Source organism: Dermacentor silvarum, chromosome 1 (genome assembly GCF_013339745.2).
Source record: "Dermacentor silvarum isolate Dsil-2018 chromosome 1, BIME_Dsil_1.4, whole genome shotgun sequence".
NCBI classification, from domain to species: domain Eukaryota; kingdom Metazoa; phylum Arthropoda; class Arachnida; order Ixodida; family Ixodidae; genus Dermacentor; species Dermacentor silvarum.
The window spans coordinates 237,427,166-237,450,166 of NC_051154.1; the positions used below are offsets into that span (position 1 = coordinate 237,427,166).

Genomic DNA, 23,001 nt, shown 5'->3' on the forward strand with positions numbered 1-23,001 from the left:
TTGTAATGTGTTCTCCGCCCCGCGATGTTCGTCGTCTTGCCTGGTTTGTCGCATGCGCTTGGCGTTTTGTGCACGATCTTCATCGGTGGTGTTTGCCGCCCGCCGCCGACGCTGACATTCTCGTTGCCGTTCCTGGCGTTGCTCTTCGTATGCGCGTTGCTCTTCGCCCACGAACATGAGCACTTCATGCTCTGTTTCGTCCCGGTGTCCACCAGTGAAGACAATGTGTTCGTACCTTTGTTCAAAATTCTGTGTCACGTCTGTCTCGTGTGCTGAACAGCTTCGCTGGTCATCCGCCTTCACAGAGTGGAATGGCTCTTAATTCTTTAGCCACATCAAGCGTTCTGCAAAACCTAAGGGAACCCTGCGCGTCGTATCGTTCCCTCTAAAATTATTATACGCCGTCTGACCGTTTGAACGGTCATTGGACAGCTATGGAACACTTTTTGTGCTTCTGTCCTCGTTACGACGCCACGCACCTGCCCCCTTCAGACCGAGTTAAACCGGCTCGACGCAAGACTGCTTTCAGAGGCGATCTTTAGACCATTGGCCACATTTGCCGTTCGCCTAGAAAGGCACAGGATCATCGCTGGAGTTCCCGAACTGGACAGGTCTCGGCGACCATTTGCGGACATGGTGAGCACCTGGGCGTGTGCTCGCAACTCGTTCTGTGAGCCTGCCTTCTTGCTATTTCTTTTAATCATCTCAGCGCGAACATATACGTGCGTCTGGTCAACGCCCCTGTCTTTTCTTTCTTAGCTATCTAAGACGCAAACACAGATCTGCAGATGTTGTGTCGAAATCTCAGCATTAAGATGCCAGGCGGAGGGTCCCTTTAAGAAGAAAAGAAAGATAAACACGATATCATAGAGCATGGACCTTTTGGTGCAACTGAGGCTGCACTCCGAGGACTGTGAAACAAGAAAGGGAGCTAGAGAAAAGGAAACAAAAAAAAAAATAGATCGGGCTGGATTACATTGGAAATGCTGTACCATGCGTGGTACCCGAGACACAATTAAGCCTGGATGTTAGCCGACGGGCTTTAGACCGTTTGGCATTAGGCCTTCATGCGATGGCTGCAAGCCAAGCAGTGGCTTGCAGTCAGAGGCTGAGCCCCGTTTGAAGTCCGGAAAACACGCAGCGATATATCCGCTCGAGGGGACTAAGAAATATCGACAAACGCAAATCCGCAACTGGAGTTTTTAATTACGTGTGCAAACAAAGAGTGCACAAGCAGAGAAGAACAAGGAGATAGAAAAGGAGGTTAATGAGAGACAGAGACGTCAGCGGAACTCACAGCTTAGCCTGATACTCCGGGCGGAGTGAACAAAAAATAAAATTGTAGCCTTAGGATAGAAGTTGAATATAAAAAAAAAAGATAGAAAAAGCTCTTAAAATAACGTCCGAGGCACAGGGGAGAGTTAATTGGACGAAATACGCTGAAAAACACATATAAGCTCGCTGAACAGCTAACGAATGAGGACGAGCGAAATTAGGAAGGAATTGTCCCGAGATAGTCCAAAGAACCGTCCATCTTATTATTATTACTTGTTTTTCTTTTTAATCCCTGCATTTCTCTTGAACAAAATTAAATTTACGCATAACAAACTACGCTAGCACAGGCCGTGCGCCATGAAAGGAAGCTATTAAGCATAATGTGATACAGGATAATAGCATCTATCCAAATCTAGATGAGAACATAGTCGTTTTGGGGGGCCACGGAACTTAACGATGATATGGGAAAAGTAAACGTTTTCGCTGGAGAGCACACAATGAACTAGGAGGACGGCGGCGCAAAAAGTGGTGCGGAACACTGCGAATATCAGAACTGTATAGCTTCTATGAACGCTGTGCAAACAATGGTTCCCGCATCTCCATAGCGTGAACAGGACCGCGGAGAAAGGTCAGTGAACCCTCACTCATGAAGGGCTACAAAAAATATTAGAAAGTTAAGGAACTTTCATCTTTTATTTCTTTATTCTTTCGCAGGCACTGGCTGTTTCTGCCTGGCGCACATTCGTTTACATTGTAATCTCCGTCCCTTCTCTGATTGTGTCGCGGAGAGCAGCTGTTTCTTAGATCAATGGAAATAAAACTACGAAAACGTGGCTCAAAGGATGGTTTAGAGAACTCCAAAGGACCGAACATCTACCATGATTTGGAGCACCAAATCGTCACGATTGCCCCAATCACCCCAGAAATGAGCAGTTAGATACAATTTGCGACGCGCGCATTACTAAACAACTTCTTATCTATAGCTGTTCTTGAAGCTGTTCTGCGTAGGCAGTTTAAGGGATTTGCGAATTACAATGGTTCCGATTTATGTCCAAATATGACGCACAAGAATAAGTTTACAAAAGAAGAAGAAGGCGACGAAGAAGAAAATGCCAGTTGAAGTACTGTCGCGGAATACTTGTTCTCCGCAGCGCTTGCTAAACGTTCACTTGCCCATTAGGTTGTAAGATACGGCATTGCTTTGGTGTAACAAAGCAAACTTGTATCGGCAGCTGTTTTTCGTACTGTGTACCCGAAAAGGTACGACACCTAATCAGTGAATGTTTACGCGCTGCCAGTTTAGTCAGGTACGCGCTGCAGCTGGAACGAGTCAATAAGTTCCAGTAAGCTTCAACTTTTGCGCAATGCTGATGGGCGTTTCTGAATGATTTGAGTGCGAGAAACTACGAGGGTTGCGTCAGGTTTTACTAGACCATGCCATTAGGGAAGGGAGTAATCTGACAATCGGAACTCTGAACTTGACCCGGATGGACTATTTTCTAGAGACACTAGCAAGCTGCCGCCGTCAACCCCGCCCAGCAGCCGTCCAGCATTTAGCCACTGTGTCCAATTGAACAGCAGTATAGCGCGACCTGGGTTCCATAAAAGATAGGGGGGGGGGGGGGGGGGGAAGCTGTTGGAAAGGGTATATAGTCAGCGGAATATCGGACCAACATCGACGTCATTATAATGCGGACCATTGATAACTGTCAACCGCGTCTTCATGGGCGTACAGAACGGAAGGTCGAATTCATGGCGCACCGAGACCTCATCCAAGGGCAACCAGTAAGAACAATGAATGGATCGCAGTTGTTGCGACCCAACTCTTCTTTTCAGTGCGGGACGTGCGGGACCTCCTGAACTGGAATGTATCCTATGTTATAACGTCGCACTAGCCTCGAAGAAGCGAGGGCTTGCGGAGCTGTCAGGTAGCGCAGAAACTACTCTGACATCGACAAGGAAGCGAGGCTAAGGCTGCGGCCGTGGAGCATGGTTTCTCCACTGTCGAAGACTGCTGCCAGACAGCCTTGTCGAATGAGTTTACTTCCTCTTCGCGGAATGGCCAGCGTCAGCGCGTCTGGCGACCCCGGGGTTTGCGGTAAGTTTTATTTTTATTTTTCTTCTTCTTTGAGGCTTCTTGTTTCAAGCGCCCCTACACAAATGTGCACGCTTGCTTGTATAACTCGGCCTACGCGCAGCAGGTTGCTTCAAGTGGGAAAACATGCGTAAACCTACGGGACGTGGTCTTCGGGCACGGATGTGGTCCACTTAACTTTGTCGTGAGCAGTCCTAACACCAACTGCCTACTGTGGAATCCTGAATCAAGTCCTTGTCATCCATCTTCTTGTTGACTTCTTCGTTGGTGAAGGCTTAGTATTTCACCAGTATACTTCGCTTACAGGGTTGTACGGCATCACCTGGACGTACGGGAAGCACCTGACACCACGGCTAGAGATGCAAAATTTCCGGAAATTTTGAGCAATCGGAAAAAAAAACAGTTTTTTCACGTTTTTTTCCGAAATTTTGGAAAAAATGGAAAAGAACAAAATTTTTTTGAGCATACGGTCAATAGTTGATTGCGAAATGTCAAAAGCCAAAACTCTCATTATGTATATAACAGAAGTGAAATGCTTTCTGCATTTTCACAAACGAATGCAGGGTTTAACAAATCGAAGACAAGCCAGAAGCATCACCGCGAACGCGTTCAGTTCTCTGTGGACGGGTGCGACTTCTTAGAACTGTTACGGGAGTTAGAACAAAGAACACTGAAATGTCTCTTCTGTGGCTATTTCTTCGTGGCTTCGACTATGCAAACATGGATCAAGATGTCTCCCCGACCGTGAAGTGCATCCACAGTTTGGAAATTGGCCGTACCATTGCAGAATCTGCTTCCACACAGCTTCATATGCGGACTTCCGCCACATGTTGGACAAGTGCACGAGGGAAAGTCAAAATTGAAGAATAACGGGCACCAAAACATGAGACACTGCACCCGAATGACGAAGCTACGCTGACGCTGGAGCTGACATTATGTGATATCAATGGCGAGTGGTCAGCCGTCGTTTGGTGTTTCGGTATCATGTGCGACGTTTCGGTTTCGCGTTCTGCGTTTCGCTTTCAGGTTCAACGCTGGGTGTTGCCTAAGTTTTATTTCTGTACGTTTTCCCCGCGGAAATTTTGGCCAATTTTTCCAACTGCGCCGAAAAAAACGAAAAAAAACCTGTTTTTTTCCCGGAATTTTTCCGTTTTTTTCCGCACTTCGCATCTCTAACCACGGCTACGCGCGATGACCTCAACGTTGCAGAGCACGTCTGAGAACGCACGAAGGCCGTCATCGACTGTCCAGATATTCTATATTCTATTCTCACACGGCTGCCGAGCTGTGGGCGACAATAAGAGTGTAATAGCAATGCCTTGCATCTGATAGCCACTTACTTTTGGAAATTTTGTGTAAACTTGATGAAGCTCGTCAGCTGATTCGTCGCTATATCTCATAAGGGAGCACTCCGACCAGCGTGTCGCAAATAGATCGTTTCGACCGCGTGTTCGGGGTCGAGGCTTGCCTCGTAACGCTAAGGCTAAATTAAAATTAGAGCAAAGAATAGAGCTCAGCTCCATAGGATTGAAAAAAAAAAATACTTGGAAATTAAAAAGGATAGAAAGTTCGAGGTCTCGTTACTTGCAAACAAAAAAATGCTCTACAAACGCGAAGCCAAGTGACTTTCTTCCAGAAAAAGCAACGATGGCGCGATTAGCCTGGTCTCATTGAGACGCACAACCACTGGCATACATTGGATGGTCGTACAAATCCTGGTACAGTTGACGATAGTCTCTCAGTATAGCGACGTGCACTTTGAAGAAAAAGATAAAAAAAAGTACTCACTCTAATATCACGTGCTCAAATGTCTCACAGGAACCCCAGAAACCACGCAACGAACTGCCTTTTTGGGCGTAAACGTTTCCGTTCCAGGACAACTCTAGCTGTTAGACCGAGCATTAGAAGCTCTTCAATCAGTCAATTTTGTATTTATTTATTTTTTTTTTCATTTCCCTTCTTCCTATCTTAAACCTGTATAGGTTACTATCTCCTTCTTCGTGAAGAATATAGTGAGGCATTGTGGCCACGTCGCCAGCCGGCTCCTTCCCGTTATTCCTCTCGGTATGTTTGCAGATATGCTCTCAAATGGATGAAATTATTATTTTCTATCGGCTCTCTTCGAGCCCTTGGGATATACGATGGCTACAGTGATCGAAGCACACGGCGCATTTACATACGGCATGTAGTGAGTATTTACATCCCATTTCCTCTTCTATTTAGCAGCGTCGTGTGTCGCACGAAAACTGTAGTTTTCAACGGGTCACAGCCAACAGTGAACAATATCGTCGATATTGTAGAAGGGGCTCGTAGTGTATAGCGTTTACCGTTGCCATGCCTTCCAACAAGCACAACTTACAACGCTAGTAAATAACGGTTTGCTTTGCCTCCTGCCAAACGAAGCCTGAAGTAGAGAGCCCATTACAGGCTTCAACACGACTGAACGCGCTTGAACAGGGGGGGGGGGGGGGGGGGGGGGGCAACAATTGGACCAGTTAGTTCGCTCCTCCTCTGCCACAACGTGTAGCAGACTACGGGTTGCGTGCGAAGGAACACTATAGTCACGTCACGCAGGCAATGCACACGTGCTTGAAATTACGGCAAAGTGCACCGGCAGTATACCGAGGGACACACACGGCGCCCCCGTAAATGCTGATCAAGAGAGCACACGTTCCCCGCAGCTCTTGCTGATGAGCGTCATGCACCGTAAAGTTTCCTGCAAAGGTTACTCGAGAAAACTGTGGCTCTGCTATCGCCAAGTTACAATGAGAGTGGTGGTCTTAATACGGGGATTTATATCATGTTCATGCTGGTGGGCTTCAACCTATTATTTATTATGCGCTTTACCTTTCTACATTTTCAAGGGCTCGTCGTTGTTTTCTAAACGCAGTAAGGCAATTAGTATCTACGCACGCGCGTAATCACCACGAGTCGTCGCATTTATTACGCAATATTTTGTTGGAAATGATCTATTTGGAAAGGCCACAAAGCCGTTGGAAGCCGGAAGGACCAATTCAAAGGCAAATACGTGTACTAACTACAATTCACAGGCCGATAGACAGTTTACTCTAATTTTTGTAGGAAGCGCTATGTCATAGACTTCATGCAACACTTATATGCGGCGTGTTTCAGTGACGCATCTCTCCGTTTATTGAAAATTAATAACTCGAGACAAAATGATATTTTTTGCTGACCGAAAGTGAGAGCATTGGTGGGCGTCAGAAATTGTACGATAATGAATAGTAGATTCCTTGATCGACTGGATTTCTGTCGTTAACTTCCAATTATACTTCTATACCGAACGTGGATACTTCAGCATTGAGGCCGATCAGTGCCCAAGGACGATTACTTTTATTAGCAAGCCCGAAACTAGCGCTGCGGGTCTCATCCGCCAACTTGCATTGGCGTTCGATTGTCCCTTTCCCGGAAGGCATACAATCTTACGCGTGATAGTATAATTGTATAAAGCATCAATTTATTTCGTGGTTGATACTTGAAATGATTATCTCGAAAGTGGTGCAACTCAGTGGACGGACCTATATAGTACTAAGCTGCTCGAGTATCCAAATGGCAACACGTGTCCCGAAGTTTATCATTTAATCAATGTTCCGTCGTAAAATACAACTAAACAACTTACTGGCGAACATCGCACATGTTTTGATGTCTACCAATCTTGGTCACGCGGAAAAATTATCACTTTGCCTCCGAACCTCCATTTTTGATAGAGAGAGAGTCGGCGCCTGAAAAAAAAAAATAAAAATAAAAAAAAAAAAAACTAAGAGAGCGATATTCTCGCATGGCACGCATACGAAGCGTGGGCCATCGCCCCTCCTCTGCACACAATCCGGCTCGTGCCAAGAATGCAGCGGCACACCTACGGCGCATTACATCTGCGTTACTTTGCTGTTACTTTGATAGTGCGCAGAAAATGACACGCAAAGCTGTCAACGTGCGAGCGCGCGGCAACGCGAAGCGCGTAGCTCTTGCTGCCGCAGCCCCCGTTCGGCAGCGGCGGGCGTCGCGTTGCTAACAGGCAACAATTGGGCGCCAGATTGGCGTTGAACGAAGAACCGGAATACACTTTCGGTCGAGCCGCTGAGCTGCAGGAGGCCGTCATTTCCAGCCTCTCCAGCATGTTGAGCGCTCAGTGCTTGCGCCACGGGTCGTCGGCAGAGCCTTTCCCAAAACAGTGAGCAACTGCAGCATGCGTATACATAAACGGCAAAGAAAGGGCGAGCTTCGAAAATCCTTCCCTCCATACAGCGTCGTTCGTGCGCCAAATCTCTTCTGTGCGCTATAGCTTTCCGAGCGTGTGTATTCCAGCAGCCTTGTCAGGTTTAACAGTGACATGAAGTTGCGGTACCGAAAAATTCCAAAAGAATACAAAAAATGTATATGTAACAACTTTGACATTAAGCAAGATTATCCCCGTCGCGTATTCTCACGGCGGAGAATACGCGACCGTGAGGAACGCGACCGTGAGGAACGGAAGGTCAGCCTACAAAATACTCGCTCTCAGAGAGCAGGTGCTGCTGTCTGTGTACTTGTCATTCTCGTGCTTTAACTGTCGGGTTTAACGTCCCGAAGCTTCACAGTGGGGATTTGAAACGACGCTGCTCCGAATTAATTTTGATCATACCTCGAGTTGTTCGACGTGCACCCGGCCAAGCACCGGTACAACGAGCGTTCTTGCATTCCGCCTCCATCGAAATGCAGCCGCCGAGGTCGGGAAGCGAACCTATAGAACCCCACAGTACCCCGATGCTCTAAACATTAGGCCAACAATCGCAGGTGTACTTCTATCATGCCAACGTAAACTAGCTCTTTGACATGATCGCCGCGTATGTCGCGTTGCGCAGCAGGTGTACGCGAGAGCACGTATATGCGCGATCGCCAGTTTCTTTTCTATAGTGGATGGAAGCATCAACCGGTCAGCAGTCGAGATAAGCAAGAGACGTTTAGAGCATTGGTGGGGGAAAAGCAGGGAAGAGATGGATATCAGGCTAGGTGACTATTTGTCGCCACCCCGTTTCAAAGGTGATGGTAATAAATCATCATCATCATCATCATCTTTATCATCAACATCGCTAAGGACGCAAAAATGAATCGGAAAATTTAAAGTATTTCTATAACCGCTTCACAACAAGCTTGCCTTCATATAGATTCCAAATGTGCGTTTGATCTGCGTAATGTTTTAAGCCAATACGTGCTCTGAATTGTGGATTTCAGCTCAGTGACGCAGCGGAGAGGGTCGTCGCAGAAGAAGCAACGAAATATGGCGGAGGATTTAAACAAGGGTGTGAAACACAAGATCGTTAGAGTGATTCTTCTTTTTTTTTTTTTTGTGCTCCGAAACCACGGGCAAAAATGATCTTACAGGACGGCAAAGGGAGAAAGACATTTAAATGGAACTACGTTGGAAGATTTTTTTTTTTTTTGAATTTTTTCTGCATGTGTTCGGCGAGGAAGGATTGCTTTTTTGGGGAGAATATGAGAACTTCCACTTTTTAATATTGTAAGCAAGCCTCTAACACTGTTTGTAAGGTCACCTATTTCTCGGTTTTGTCTTCTATCCATGGGTTCTTAGTGTATAGGAAGAACCAATAGTTGTCGGGTCGGGTATACGCTTATTATAGAGTGCACTGCAATCTTTTCATTTCAATGATGGAAGAGGGGAGAGGTCATTAACCAGCAGTGGCGAGACGTTGCTACAATTCATAACGTCATTGGGAATTAGTGGGGGAATTACAACGTGGTACTACGTATATCCCATCAGACGTGTTTTATTATTATTATTATTATTATTATTATTATTATTATTATTATTATTATTATTATTATTATTATTATTATTATTATTATTATGTTAACTATTTACACCTCCTTTTAGGCGTTTTTCCTGGCCACAGTCAACTTCCACTCTCGGTCACCTATTAGGTATTCTAGTAGTATATGCACGGCTGGCCAGACTAGCTCGACTCGGCGTATTTTTCTTTTGGTGTCGTCTCAATCCGGGCACCTACCTCCAGCCTCGCTCTCGACGGCGCACAAAGGTCCGAGCCAGACGCCGTTGACGCACTTGATCTTGCAGGCGCGCTTTTTGGCAGCGCCCCCGAAGAGGCCCATGAAGCGCACTTCGTACACATTGCCGAACTGCTGCGCTGTGGTGCCGTCGGTCTGGAACAGCGAACCGTTGAACACGATCTCCGGCGGAGGGCAGCTCGTACGCGACGCCACGGGCGCCGACGACGACGTTGTCGGCCCGCTCGTGCTGGTCTCCGTCGCTGGCGTGCCCACCACTGCACGGGAGGTGACAGCAAGCGGCATGAAACCACACGGCGCGATAGCAGACGCGTGCTGACGCGTTCCCAGAAGTGCGTCTGGCGCGCTTATGTGAGCACGGTAGCGGCTCGACAGTGCGTAGACGACGATCTGCGTCGCGGTGACACAACCCGCGATATTATTGTACGCAAGGCACGCGCCCACGCCTTTCACGGGAAATATAGCGCGCTAAGGGACCCCAGATGGTCAGAATTATTCTGGAACTGTTCATCTTCTTCTTCTTTCTGGGGTTTTACGTGCCAAAACCTTCTAATGATGAGGCATGCCGTAGTGGAGGGCTCCGGATTAATTTTGACCACCTGGGGTTCTTTAACGTGCACTACAACGCAAGTACACGGGCGTTTTCGCATTTCGCCTCCATCGAAATGTGGCCGCCGCGGCCGCGATTCGATCCGGCGACCTCGTGCTCAGCAGCGCAACGCCTTAGCTAACTGAGCCACCGCGGCGGGTTCTGGAACCCTTCACTATACTGCGACCCTCATACAGCTCATTCCCTAGCTTCGGGACGTTAAAGCCCGCAGTTTAAACACCAGGAGCCAGATTTACAAAGCTTTCCTTTCGTAACTGCTCTTTGCCATTGGCCGGCCGCCTTAGATAATAACATGTCTTGCATCCGGATTGGCTGAAATTCTTTCTTACGAACATTTCTAGCGTAAGAAGTGTTTGTGAATTGAGGCCCAGAAATGTAAGTTCAACACCAGGGTAAAGATGGATTTCATACGGCAAACAGAAAAACTTGGCACCTAGTTTTCATCGGCGAACTTCGCGAACTTATCTATGACGGAGACGGATTGGCCACGTCCACGACGACACTAAATGCCTATCATGTTTAAAGCACTTGAGGCAACTAAATCTGCATAATAAAGGCGTCGACAATTAAATTAGATATGGAATTCCGCGCTTGATATGAAAATGCATTCATTTAGGGACGGCACAGTTACCGAGTCCAGCGGCTTATTTTATACGTGATTCACAGCATCTTGAGCACGAACTCACATTCCAAGCGCGGCAGTGACTGGCCAACGTTTCTCGCTGAGCTCGAAGGCCATGGTGCCCGCTGATCATGCGTGCATCTCAGGGGTCGCAGATATATAGCAACAGCGCCTCTTCGTAAAGCTGGCAATATTTATGCCGGGCTGCTTTTGCTACATTTCCTGAAGAACGCCTACCCAGCCCGATCTTCCAAGGTTCGCAGTCGCATACTTTATTAAGGCGGGGGGTGTTTTACTGACGGTGCAATTCACCTGGACCCGTATAGAGCACGAAAGTGCAAGCGAATTTCCATGCACGGAAATCGCAGACGCCTCTATATTAGAGCAAGGGACATATGGTACGACGCCGCGACGTCCGAAACGACATGCAGCGCGTCAAAAAAGAAAAAAGAAAAAAAAAAAGGTTTCTGTGACTCTTGGAACCTGCTGTGGTTGGAAACTTGTTGGATGCCTTTGCTGGCATACGACTAGCCGTACGAAGGAACGCACGCGAAATTGCACCGGGGGCTGGCGCAATGCTGACTTCTGCCTTTTGAAGGAAACAATCACGCGACTACGGGACCGCGAATCCATTTGACGCAATAGCATTCATATGCACCTCCCGTCTCTCTCTTTCTGTGCCCACGTATGCTCATCGCGGATTTTGCTTTTTTTTTTTTTTTCTCTGCCGCAGTGAATACCATGGAAGTACACTGGAGGTACACAAATAGTTACAAGAATTATTCGTTTTAGTTGCGATGCATAATTTGAACTAATAAGAAAACAATGTCTCTAAACCCGTACATGTCCATTGCGTTTTATTAGCCCTAAATCACACATAATTATGCGCACAACGTGCACACGGGGGAGACAAAGTTGAAGATGGTATATAAATGTCATGCATGTCAACTCTGTACCGTAGCTTTACACCGACTTGATTCGTGTCCCCAATGGTGAGCAATAATATCCATTACCGACCAAGACTTGCGTCTTTTATCAATTTTGTCGAATGTCGACGTCGGCCCAGCTTTGAGATATGTTCCATCGCTTGTCCACTTCGCCGCTCTTTTCTCCGCTTTTTTCTTGTCGTTTCTATTGCTCTCGCCCCGTATGGTACAGTGAGAACGCCATTTCCAATTTTCAGCGAAGCTTCATAGGCTCACAAGTTTCGACGGCGGTGGTGGTATGGTATGATAAAACTTTATTACGGTCCCTCAGAACGCGCGTCAGCACGTAGCGGGCCGCTCCCACGTCGGTACAGAAAGGCCGAGCCTCTCTACTGTTTCACGGGCCCGATGGACAGCCCATAGCTGTGCTTCAAGATCGGGGCTGCTTAGGGCAGCCTCCCATTTGGACGACGTGACATCGTCCCCGTCGTGTAATGCGGGGCACCGCCAGAGCATATGTTCTAAGTCAGCTAGGTCTGAGCATAGCTCGCAAACATTGGTCGATTGTATCTCTGGATATATTCTGTGTAACAGTGCAGGTGTATAGGGTATGCCCCGACCTGGAGTAATCTGAGTGTTAACGCCTGTGGTCTGCCTAGTTTCCTATGTGGCGGAGGATATCGTCTCCGTCCCATGTAAAAATGTTTGGTAAGTTCGTTATATGAGGAGGGAGGGTCCCGATTGTCCATAACCTCAGCGCCGCGCCACCCGGTAGCTACGCGGTCAACGACTCCTCGCGCAGCTCTGTGGGCCGACTCGTTGAGGTTGGGCGGGGCGCCCTCGATCTGCCCCATGTGAGCGGGGAACCAGATGATCGTGTGCGACTTGATGTCCTTGTCCCGCAGAATGCGCAGGACCTGCTACGAAACGGTGCCCTTGGCGAAAGCTCGGACAGCCGTCCGCGAGTCGCTGTAGATCGTGGTCCTTCTGTCGTCCAGCAGGGTCAGGGCTATGGCCACCTGCTCCGCCACTTCGGCCGACTTCGTTCGAACAGTCGCAGAGTTCGTGATTTTCCCATCGTGATCTATGCCCACCGCTACGAACGCCGTCCCGTCGGGGTACCGGGCAGCATCAACAAAACAGCAATCCCGAGCCTGTTCCCGAGCCTTGTCCAGGAAAGCCTTGGCCCTAGCTCGTCTCCGACCCACGTTGTGTTCGGGATGAACGTTACGTGGAATTGGAGCGACGACAATGCGTTCCCGCTGTTCCCGAGGGAGACCGCAGAAGCGGGACTCGATTTCAGCCGGAGGAACCCCCAGCTCCCGCAGGATGCTCCTACCCGCTTGGGTGGTGGACAGCCTGGCGTACTGCGCCCTCTCCTGCGCTTCCACGATCTCTTCCAGCGTATTGTGCATGCCGAGACACATCAGTTTCTCCGAGCTTGTGTACATGGTGGTGGTGTCACGCTGAAAAGTGGGCCGATCCTGGCGATAGTGCAGAAAGGGTCCAAGCTCAATGGCACATACCAGGGACAAAAAAGAAAGAGAAAGAGAGAAAGAGACAGAGAGAGAGAGAAAAAGAAAGAAAGAGGGAAAGAAAGAAAGAGAGAGAGACAGAAAGAAAGCGAGAAAGAAACAAATAAAGAGAGAGACAAAGAGAGAGAAAGAGAGAGACCGTGACATATCGTGAACTTTACGTTACCCTGACGAAGGTCAGGTGCACGCACGACAAGCTTCGCTTACCGCCATTTTGTCGGCAGGGGAAGGGCTGGTGATTTTTTTCGTTATTATTTTACGAACAGAATCATATTTGCGGTATGTAATATGCAAAAACATACATCTATGTGTTTTGAAATTGTATGGGCACTGTGATCGAGTTTCCAAACACACGTACCGCTTTGCCTCAACAGCTTGTGCACACGGGGCCCTCTATCGCAAGAAATTTAAATATCATTTTAATGCGACAGAAATTTACAAAGCGAAATCTACAGACGACTGATATTTCGACTGCCCTAATAATTGCAATCAAAATATAGCAGCAAATAGAGTATTGTTCAGAGTATTCTTCCGAGCAAATGAAGTCACCAAGGAGAACACTGGAGCAGCATTAGATTGCGAGTGTCAAGCTATTTCAATACACGTGTCTTTTTCTAAGGCATGAGGAGAAAATTACGCCATGCGGGCGGGGGAACATGCGACCTTCACGATGTCGCAATGGAAGCTTACAGGTGAAGTCTGAATGTACAAGTACAGGGGAACTATAACGTAAGACTATTCCAATTTGTTTTTATTCCAATCTCCTGACGTCAAATTTACGCAACCGCTCACGCAAGCATCTTGCGGTGACCTGCAGCGTTGTTTGAAGCGCCCAATCAAACGCTCTTCTCGTTTATAGGAGGTGACTTTTTCTTTCAAAGCGAATAGTATTGCCTACCTTGACAGGTTTTTCTGATACAATTGGCTGACAAGGGGCGAGGAGCGCAAAGAAGTGGCGACGGTTTCGTTGGGGCCGAATTAGCGCAGTGAAAGTAGATGGCCGGACGAGGAGAGTGGTGCCGGCGTCTGCTATTGGCCCGCTTCCGCTTGCTTAGCTTGCGATGGCGGATCAAAAATAGCGGCGGCGTGCAACGGAAGGTTAAAAATGCCACTAAAACGGATCCTCAGCGAAAAAGAATTGGCATAGCGAAGTCGTATCCGTGTCAAAAGGCCTCGACAACGTTATACTGCCACGTAATGTTGTTGTTATTATTATTATTATTATTATTATTATTATTATTATTATTATTATTATTATTATTATTATTATTATTATTATTATTATTATTATTATTATTATTATTATTATTATTATTATACGCAAATAAATTCGTTCTTCCCGGCACCTCTGAGTAGCCAGTGCCCGAGAGATCGGTGGGCAGACATCAACTCCTTTCAGAACGGGGCACTCTCCGGGTATTCCGAACAAAAATTCAGTTTTGTTCGGCATGATAATGCATGTTTAATGCGTAAACGTCACGTTGAATTGGTGAATTTTCACGGTTTTGTGACGTCGCGTGACAGAAAGTCGAAGTTGGCGTAGCCCGAAAGCTTTTGAACAATAGCGGTGACGAAAAAGGTCTGGAATCGGAAATCAGTATTTTTCTTTTGTTCGGTCTAATCATGCAAGATCAGTGTGTATTCTTCATATCATGTGGGGATTGCTTGCGGTTTTCGTGACGTCGTGTGACAGACAGGCGAAGTGGGGGTAGCCCGAAATATTTTTCACCAATCTTGGAGGGCTGCATAATTGCATAGAGGGAATAGAAACAGTTTGGAATAGCTTTACGTTATAGCGCCCAAGTTCCACAATTAGCTATGGTGCTTTGACTACTCTTTTTGGCTTGAATTACTGTAGTCTTTACGGGATGCATAATGGTGACTTCTTATAGCATATACTTATGCCTGTGTTATCGTTTTTAGGCCGTAAGCGCATGTGATGATATGCAATAAACCACATTTATCACGGAACATAGCCCCCCCCCCCCCCCCCCCACACACACACACACACATACCCACATTGACGCCCTATTCACTTTCTTCCAAAGGAGTCAATAGACCATGCACTACTGAGACTGAGATTGAACTAATACCGACCGGTGCCGCTACAGACTGACAAGACCAAAATAAAACGCTGCACCGACTGTAAACGTAAGCTGTAGACAGTTTAACTCCGCATACTCACGCCATGCACGTCGTGTAAGCGCATAAAGCGCAGTTCTTCCCCGACAGAAAGCCAGTGTACCGTAGTGCACGCAACCCCTCGCGTAGCATATTTTTTCCCACCGCCTCGACCAGAAGCAACACTCACCGCCGTCATTTCTTTTTCCAGCCTCCTGGTCGCGCATATAGAACGAAATGCCTGCTCTTCATTCTGCGGGGCGAACGCGCTTTACCTCAAGTCGCAGTGGCTATATCGTATTGCCTTCATGGTTTTCACTGCCGAGCCAGTCGAAGGAACCGTGCAGCAGCTCGCTGACCCGCCGCGTAGGTACGGCGGTATAGCGCTATGGTTGCGAGGGAAAAGCGCGGCTCAAGCCGTTTTATAACCTGAGCACTTTTCTCGGCAGCGCGGGCTGTGGATAAGAGGCTTGCGAGTGAACAACACGCGCCGAGGTGTTTGCTATGTGGCGGTTTTGGACACGGAGTGCCGTTCGCCGGCAGTGCGAAACGCAGCAACGGAGGAAGAAGGGAAAGGAGATGCGCGGGAGAGGAAGGGTTTCGAGGCGAGTGAAAGGAGAACGAACGTCGTCATGCATCGGCGACAACCGTGCAGAGACTCGGGGGCGAGCGCGCTTGCGTTTTCGCGCGCGCTGCAGCGGAAGGACGAGAGAGGGAGCGACTCTGACATTTCATTTCTCACGCGCCTCGGCACGGAATTTCCAAGGAAAAGCCGATTCCGAATGCGCTCGGTGTCGGGTAACGGTCGTTTTGAGCTCTTTCGCTTTGTCTTAGCCTCCGGGAGAGCGCGGCGGCCTAAAAAGAAAGTTGCCGCTCCGGCCTCGCACCCCACCTCGCCTTGTTTTTATTTATTCTCACTCGGTCGTTTTGTTTGTAGCTGTTTATAGCGACGGGCGCCGCACCGTGTCTGGTGTAAAAAGCCAGCGTAGGGCACCGATAAGCTTAAGTGCAGTCGTCCACACGCTTAACACGGACACGTTTCGAGCGCTCTTTTGTTACCCCCTGCTGCGAGAGATGTGTTTCATGCACAAAGCGACGTGCGCGTGCTGACTTGGGTCAGTGTTTTGCAAAAAAAAAAAAAAAAAAAAACCGGGGAAAAAAAGAAGACAGCCGCCATTTGCTTTCTGCGGCACGCATTTGCTCCACCACGACGCTTGAGGGGCAGCTCGCGCGCTCTCAGAGCTACCTTTTGAAACTCCAGAATCTCTTCTAGAGGATGAATACCGAAAAGTGCAACACGATCTGCTAGAAAAGAAGAAAAAGAAAGGGTTTTCTACAGCAAACAAAATACGCAAGACAGCATAAACCTAAAGTGTGAGCAGTCGTAATTGATTCCGTGCGTGTAACTTACATTTAGCATAGCATATATTAGGCGTAACTGAATAATAAACACACACGTATGATAATGAGTCTTACCGTGAGACATCATTGCGTGGCGCGAGTACAATTCCATGAATAGAAACAGGCTTTTTCTGCTTTAGTTGTTTTTTCGCGCTGAGAACTTACGTAGGCGTTTAATTTGACGGTGAGTTTGTTGTACATCATTCAGTTGGCAGCTCACAAGCATAGCAAAAAATAAACAGCCTAGCAGTAAAAAACGAACCAAAAAAGCAACGAAAAGCAATAAAAAAACTAAAGAAAGACAGCGACGTCATTTGTATTTCATTTTTTACGTTCTACCTATGACAGGTAGAAACACACCACTCGCTGGAGTCAAGAATTATGCATTCCAGATAACCTGAACCTGTTGGTGACGATTCTTATGGAACATTGCAGTGCCAGGGCTGGGCAAAGATACTTTGCAAATGTATCATGATGCAGATACAAGATACTAATACGCAAGACAAGTATTAGGGATAGATATACGAGATACAAGCGGAATAATTGTATCCGATACGATACTTGTCATATGTATATCAAGATAATCGGATACATTAGTTAATTCCTCATCATAGCTGCACTGCAGAGACCGCTACAAGATATCAGGCGTTCACTGGCCAATTTCTCATCTCCCGCCAGCCAGACATCCTGATTTTCAAATTTCCTCTACTGACATACAAACACTTTTTGAAGTTCTAACAACGATCTATATCGCACTTAATTGCGCAACAGTCTACGGAGCCATCGGACCTGCAGCAGTTAGTGCAAATACGCTGCGCCCAATCAGTAATATTTTTCATGCTGCCTTTATCATCGGTACGATGCGCTGCATGGCGGTCCGTTCGTAAATCGGGCCAGCGTCTTGTACTGGAACGTGTTCGTTTGTGTAGTTTTAGAAGTGTGCCACATCAAGCTTCGGTGCGTAATCACACTAATCAGCATATTATGCAATGAATGGGTTCCACGTGTTACATGGAGATAAAATGTTTATAAACAATACGCCGCGCTGTATAGATTTTGTTTCTAGGTATCGGTAAACGGCTGTAAATATAGCTTAGGGTACGAAGCCATTTAAAACATAGACACACTAGAAAGTTAACAGAAAAGGCTTGGTGAGATTTGTCACCACCCAGTTCCAAAGTGGATGCTCACATCATCATGATCCTGATCATCACAACTGCGTAATGGGTTTGCAGCGACGTTCAAAGTGTGCGTAATTTTAACTGAAGGCTGAAGATCAAGCTGGAGCAGTACACGCCGCTGATGATGGTTTAGATGCGCTGGACTCAAGCGGTACAGCGCAAGAATCTTCGCTTTGACATGTAGCACTGACGTTGCACGTAAGGTCCTCAAAAGAACATGGCGGGCCTAACTACTCCGTTTGGGTCGCTGAAAGCCTAACGCTCAAATGGTGTTCAGTGCCGCATGAAAATCAGAACGAGGCCTTGTACTGAGTCGCCGGAGAACTGCCTCGCTGGTGGAAGACTCGCCGTAGAAGTTGAAATAAAGGTGTAGCACTGTTTAAGAGGCCAGAAGTCGGGAGGGGGACACGCACCTCTGCCTTTCTAACCTTCAGGTTTGAAGCTGCTCGAGGAATTCCCACCGCCATGCGAAGTCCCAACTGTGTACTTTATATGACTGCTCGAATTGGCTGTCCGGTAGTGACATCAAGTAATTCGATTGATTTTTTTTTTTTTTTTTTTTGCATTTCGCCCCATCGAAGTGCACCCGGCGTGGTCGGGAATAGAACCCACTACCTGGTGGTCAGCAGCACCATCGTGGGTAGTGATATCAGCTCGTAGGGAATGCAGCTTCCTACCAACGCAGTACGACGTTTCAGCATGCATGTGTGGCGGTTGTCCCGACTTTCTCTCGTCGTTCGACCAAGTGCGTTGAAACCTTGCGCCGATGTGAAGTCGCGACACCTTCAACCACACGACGCCATAGCAGCGTGTTGCCAAAGGTGACACCCAGAAACAGAACCGCATAACAAATCGGACAATATTTAACGTTCAATCTCTCTGTTCAGACTTCGATATATACATCTCGCTCCTGGGAAGAATATGAAAGCATACGTTTCCTCTAATAATGCCAAGCCTGTGTGCGTGTTAAGCGCGGAAATTCCCCAGGCAAGGAGCGATGCAGTTATTTCGACGTTCCGCAATGAAGTGTCCCATTTCCAATTCTTTCCAACGTTACCATGGTCAGCATTCCTGAGGCACTAAAACGCGGTAGAGAATGCCAGGTTAAGAGTCGACTTGCGCGGGCGACCTCTGAATTTGGATCTCGGGAGCCAGCAAAAACATTTGGCACCGATTGCCCAGAACGCAATCTCCATAAACTGAAGGCCACTTGTCGACATTAGCTTGCAGTGGCATCAGCCTCTGCTTCGTCTGAAGCGTTTACCTCTGAAACAGTGTACGTCAGAAAACCTATCCACAAATATACAGCCCACATAATATCGCTTCGCCGTCACCAGAAAAGACCTAAACAAAACTTTATTTAGCAATACCAGATATGTACGGGGGAGAGAGAGAATTTATTAGAGGAGAGGCAGATAATGTAAAAGCAGATTGCTGAGCAGAACATTTGCTTGCTTCATAACACAATTTTTTTTCTGTCAATCATGTATGCCGTCTCACTCGGTAAAGTTTAAAGACAGTGTATGTGAGACAGTGTGTTCTCGTTGCAATAAAGAGCATGAAATAAAGAAAATGAGTGAAAGTTCACATCAGTTTTTATCTCAATACGGCCATACACGTTAGAAAGTGAGAACAATGGGTCAAAATCGCAAAGCTTATAATATGATAATATGTTCGCTGGGACTATGCCACCTTTCTTGCAAACCGCTCTATGCGTAGGTAATGCGTTGTGAATACGGGCCGAGTTATTGTCCTCTATAATGAGCAAAAGCTAGTGAAAGACGGGGTTCATTTATCTTATACTTTGCGTCTCAACTAGAAGAGAAATTTCGGGGGAAGCGAGAAGAATAGGTTTAGGTCGATGCAGGTTGTGCGCGCACGCTCGCAGTCATTCATTCATTCATATCAAGTAGACTGACAACATACTTACAGCCTCCTCTCTCCACACTGTCGTCTGCTCTGGGAGCACGGCGTCGCGAAAAAGCCCTAAGCGACGTACTAAGTGTAAAAGGGAGAGAGTCTGCCAAGTTCTAACAACCTCGAACTTGGCAGGCTCGAGCAAACGCCGCCCATTTTGTGTTTACCGGGCTCCGTGAGTTGCCAAAGCTCGACAGCTGTGGGCAGCCTGCTCCGAAGGACGACGCTCGCGACCCTCTTTACCTCGGATCAGCGCGTGATGTGCGTGAGCGGCGCGGGCTACACCGACCAAATCTCGGAGCCGGGCAGCTGGCGCGCCCCAGTTAAGCGGACGTCAGAATATCTGTGGTTACCGCACCCAATACGACACACCGCTAATCCTACGCGCAAAGCGAGAACAATCAGGAAAAAAAAAGAGAGAGAGAGAGAGAGCGAGATTGAAGCCGTCCACTAAGATGTGATTTCCCCGCGCGAGACCGTTGCCAGAGTGGCCCAGTTTTGAGGTAATAAAGTGGCCACGCGAAGAGCGGGGGAGCGAGTGCCTTCCTTACCCTTGGGTGTCACTTGCGCCGGGTGGAAACACGCCGCGCCGAAGAGCACCAAGAACCTCACGGAGGCGTGCAACGCATGAACCATTTTCGGGCCGGCCCCTGGTTGTTTACCGCGGGCGCTTCTGCATTCCGCCGGCGCGGACGTCGCGCTGCCCGAATCGATTGCAGCATCCCCAGATCGACCGACCCAGAGCGCCGTGGAGCGCGGCCATAGTTGCTCGCTCGCGCTCCGCGCTGCCGCCGGGCTCGGCCGCGCACTCTTGCCATGGGCACGGATCGAGGCTCGAACCTCGGCGTCGAACGTGCGCCGCAGCTAATGCCACCGTGGTGGGGCCGCTTGTGCGTGCGCCGCACGTTCGCATGTGTACGACAAGTCTGTCGCAACTGTTCACGTTTCGGGATTAATCAAAGGCGATTCGTGCGACACTTGTTGCAGTATACAGGCGAAAGGGCAGGTCGCGAACACGACTCGTGCAACTATTTCATCGACGGTACAGTATACTTCAGTCAAATCACCGTCGGTTGTTTAGCTTATTGCTTGATTATAGATCGCCTCCAATGGTATACTGTGGGGCACCACATTCCTAAAAAGGTAAAAGCCCGAGTTCGACGCCGAACATCGGTAAAATCGAACGAAGGAGAATTTGCAGCAGGTAGGGTAAAAAAAAAAAATCACTAGGCAGCCGTCAGTGTCTGTGAACTCAAATTTAATTTTTAAGATCAACGAAGCGAAAGTGGCGAGCATCCACGGTCACTGTGGCAAAAGCGATTGCACCGCCTATTTTTTAAGAAGCCTAGTGTTATGCAGCAACCAACAAGTGCGCGTTGCATGAACTAAAGGCCTCTGCGCATCCCATATGCCCTTTTTTTCTCGCCTCTGTCTCACCATGGTACCTTACAAAATTTTTAGTATCTCGTTTTTACTCTCACCGTTGTTTGTCTCGGCAGTATCATGGCTGAGATGACCTGCATAGCGACCTTTTTCCCATCACGAGCGCAGACCCACATGGGAAGCTTTAGTTCGTCAGTTGAGAACTTGAGATTCATGTTGGTGGAAATATTTGAGGCATCCTTTACTTCAACTTTGAGATAATTCAAACCAATTTTGCATGCAAAAGTGACGTTGTTGTTTTTCACTATAGTTAACTACATTAGCGACAGCGTTGACGACGACGATAAAAAAAACTAAAATTAACTCGGTGTTTACTGAAAGCACATAGTCGATTTAAAAACCGCGGTCGTTCTAGAAACAACCGAAACGACCGTTTGCAGAGCAATCGCTTATATTATTCATGATTTTTTGCAAAGTAGCAGAACCGGGGAATAAGCTGAAACAATAGATACCGCAGTGTTTCCCGACAAGCGGATCAGTGCCATTATCGCCTAGTACTTTGCCGTTGCCAATAAGGTCACGCAAGACCTGCAAATATTTTTTCTTTATTTTGAAGCAAAGCTTTAATTGCCTCATAGAAGTGAAAAGGGGAAGTTAAGACATTTCAGTAAATATTAAAGAAAGCAAGCAATCATCACCATCAGCTTCACTTATAATCGATTCCCACATATCTGTGGCATCCGCATTTTCTTTTCTATTGTTCTGCCCACCTTCTTCTAGGGTCTTGCCTTCCCCTTCATCTCATTCCCTGTAAAGTAGCTGGTAGGCGAATGTATGCCGGTTAGACGCTCTGCTTTCCAATAAAGAGTTTTCACTCTCTCCTCTCAGTGGGCTTGCCATAAAGCCATTTTCGTTCATAAAGACTGAGTTTGATTGGAAACTGCTCTGGATCGTCTCATTCGTTGTCACGACCGACCTGCACCCGTTCTCACGAACAGTTGTCGCGTACAAACGGCATTGTGAATCCGGACACAGGTCTTCAAAACTAATGAAACCATTATTTTTCAACTGTTGCAATTGTGGTTGTCTTTTCGGAACGCAAATGCGCGACATATATATTTGGGCTTGAAGAAAATAGGACTGACGCCAACCAAGGTGAAGAAATTATTTGAAACTTGACGTTTAGGCCCCCCACACGGGATCCTTGTTTCACAGTGTGGGGGCCGAAATGCCATCCATGTTTCTGATGATTTCTTCATCTTAGTCGGCTTCAGTACTCTTTTCTTTGTAAATATTCCTGGCCAGACGAAGTTTTCTCTGACTCTCATCTTCATATACGTATCATGGCTTTCAATTCATGTTCACGAAATCCTCTGAGCCAACTCCTCCGTACATTGACTGAGAGGAGAATCAGAGCCCGTGATCCCGAAACTTGTCTTACGTTAGAACGTTTTCTTAGTGATCGTCGTTGGGCGCCTGTCATTCGTGATAGAGATCGACGGGATAAGAAGGCAATAGGTGCGATGCCCAATGGCTGAGGTGGGGTCTTAGGACCGAATTCCCAAAGCTGTTCGTGCGCCACAACAGTTCGCAAGTGTCCAACGATATGACACTTAATATGGTGGTCAGTAACAAAGAAGTAACGTGACGAACTAAGAGATAGGAGGGCTTCGCAATTTTTGGGGACCCCTGTTTTGCTTACCATGCTCTGACGATTGAGTACTCTTAAAGGGATACGGACACGAAATCTGAAAATTTTACGAAATGCTGAAAATGAATCCTCAGCGTGTGATTACACCGAAAAGAAGTAGTCACTTCGCTCATTTTTGAGCCGATGGCTTTATTTTTGGCGTTTTTGTGAGCGCGCGCCTCGCCGCCCGACCCGCGGGAGTT

At 47.5% G+C, this 23,001-nt stretch overlaps 1 protein-coding gene across 1 annotated transcript in view; it reads right to left on the reverse strand.

Moving 5' to 3' along the window:
* LOC119451949 (locomotion-related protein Hikaru genki-like) overlaps window positions 1–20,396 on the reverse strand; it is a 50,529-nt gene extending 30,133 nt beyond the window's left edge. The window contains exons 1-2 of the mRNA XM_037714507.2: window positions 20,277–20,396; window positions 9,394–9,669 (exon numbers count right to left, since the gene is read on the reverse strand). Of these exons, the coding sequence (XP_037570435.2) occupies window positions 9,394–9,669; window positions 20,277–20,361 (361 nt within the window). The 5' untranslated portion in view covers window positions 20,362–20,396. The remainder of the gene's footprint in view (window positions 1–9,393; window positions 9,670–20,276) is intronic.
* Window positions 20,397–23,001: the final 2,605 nt, after the last annotated feature.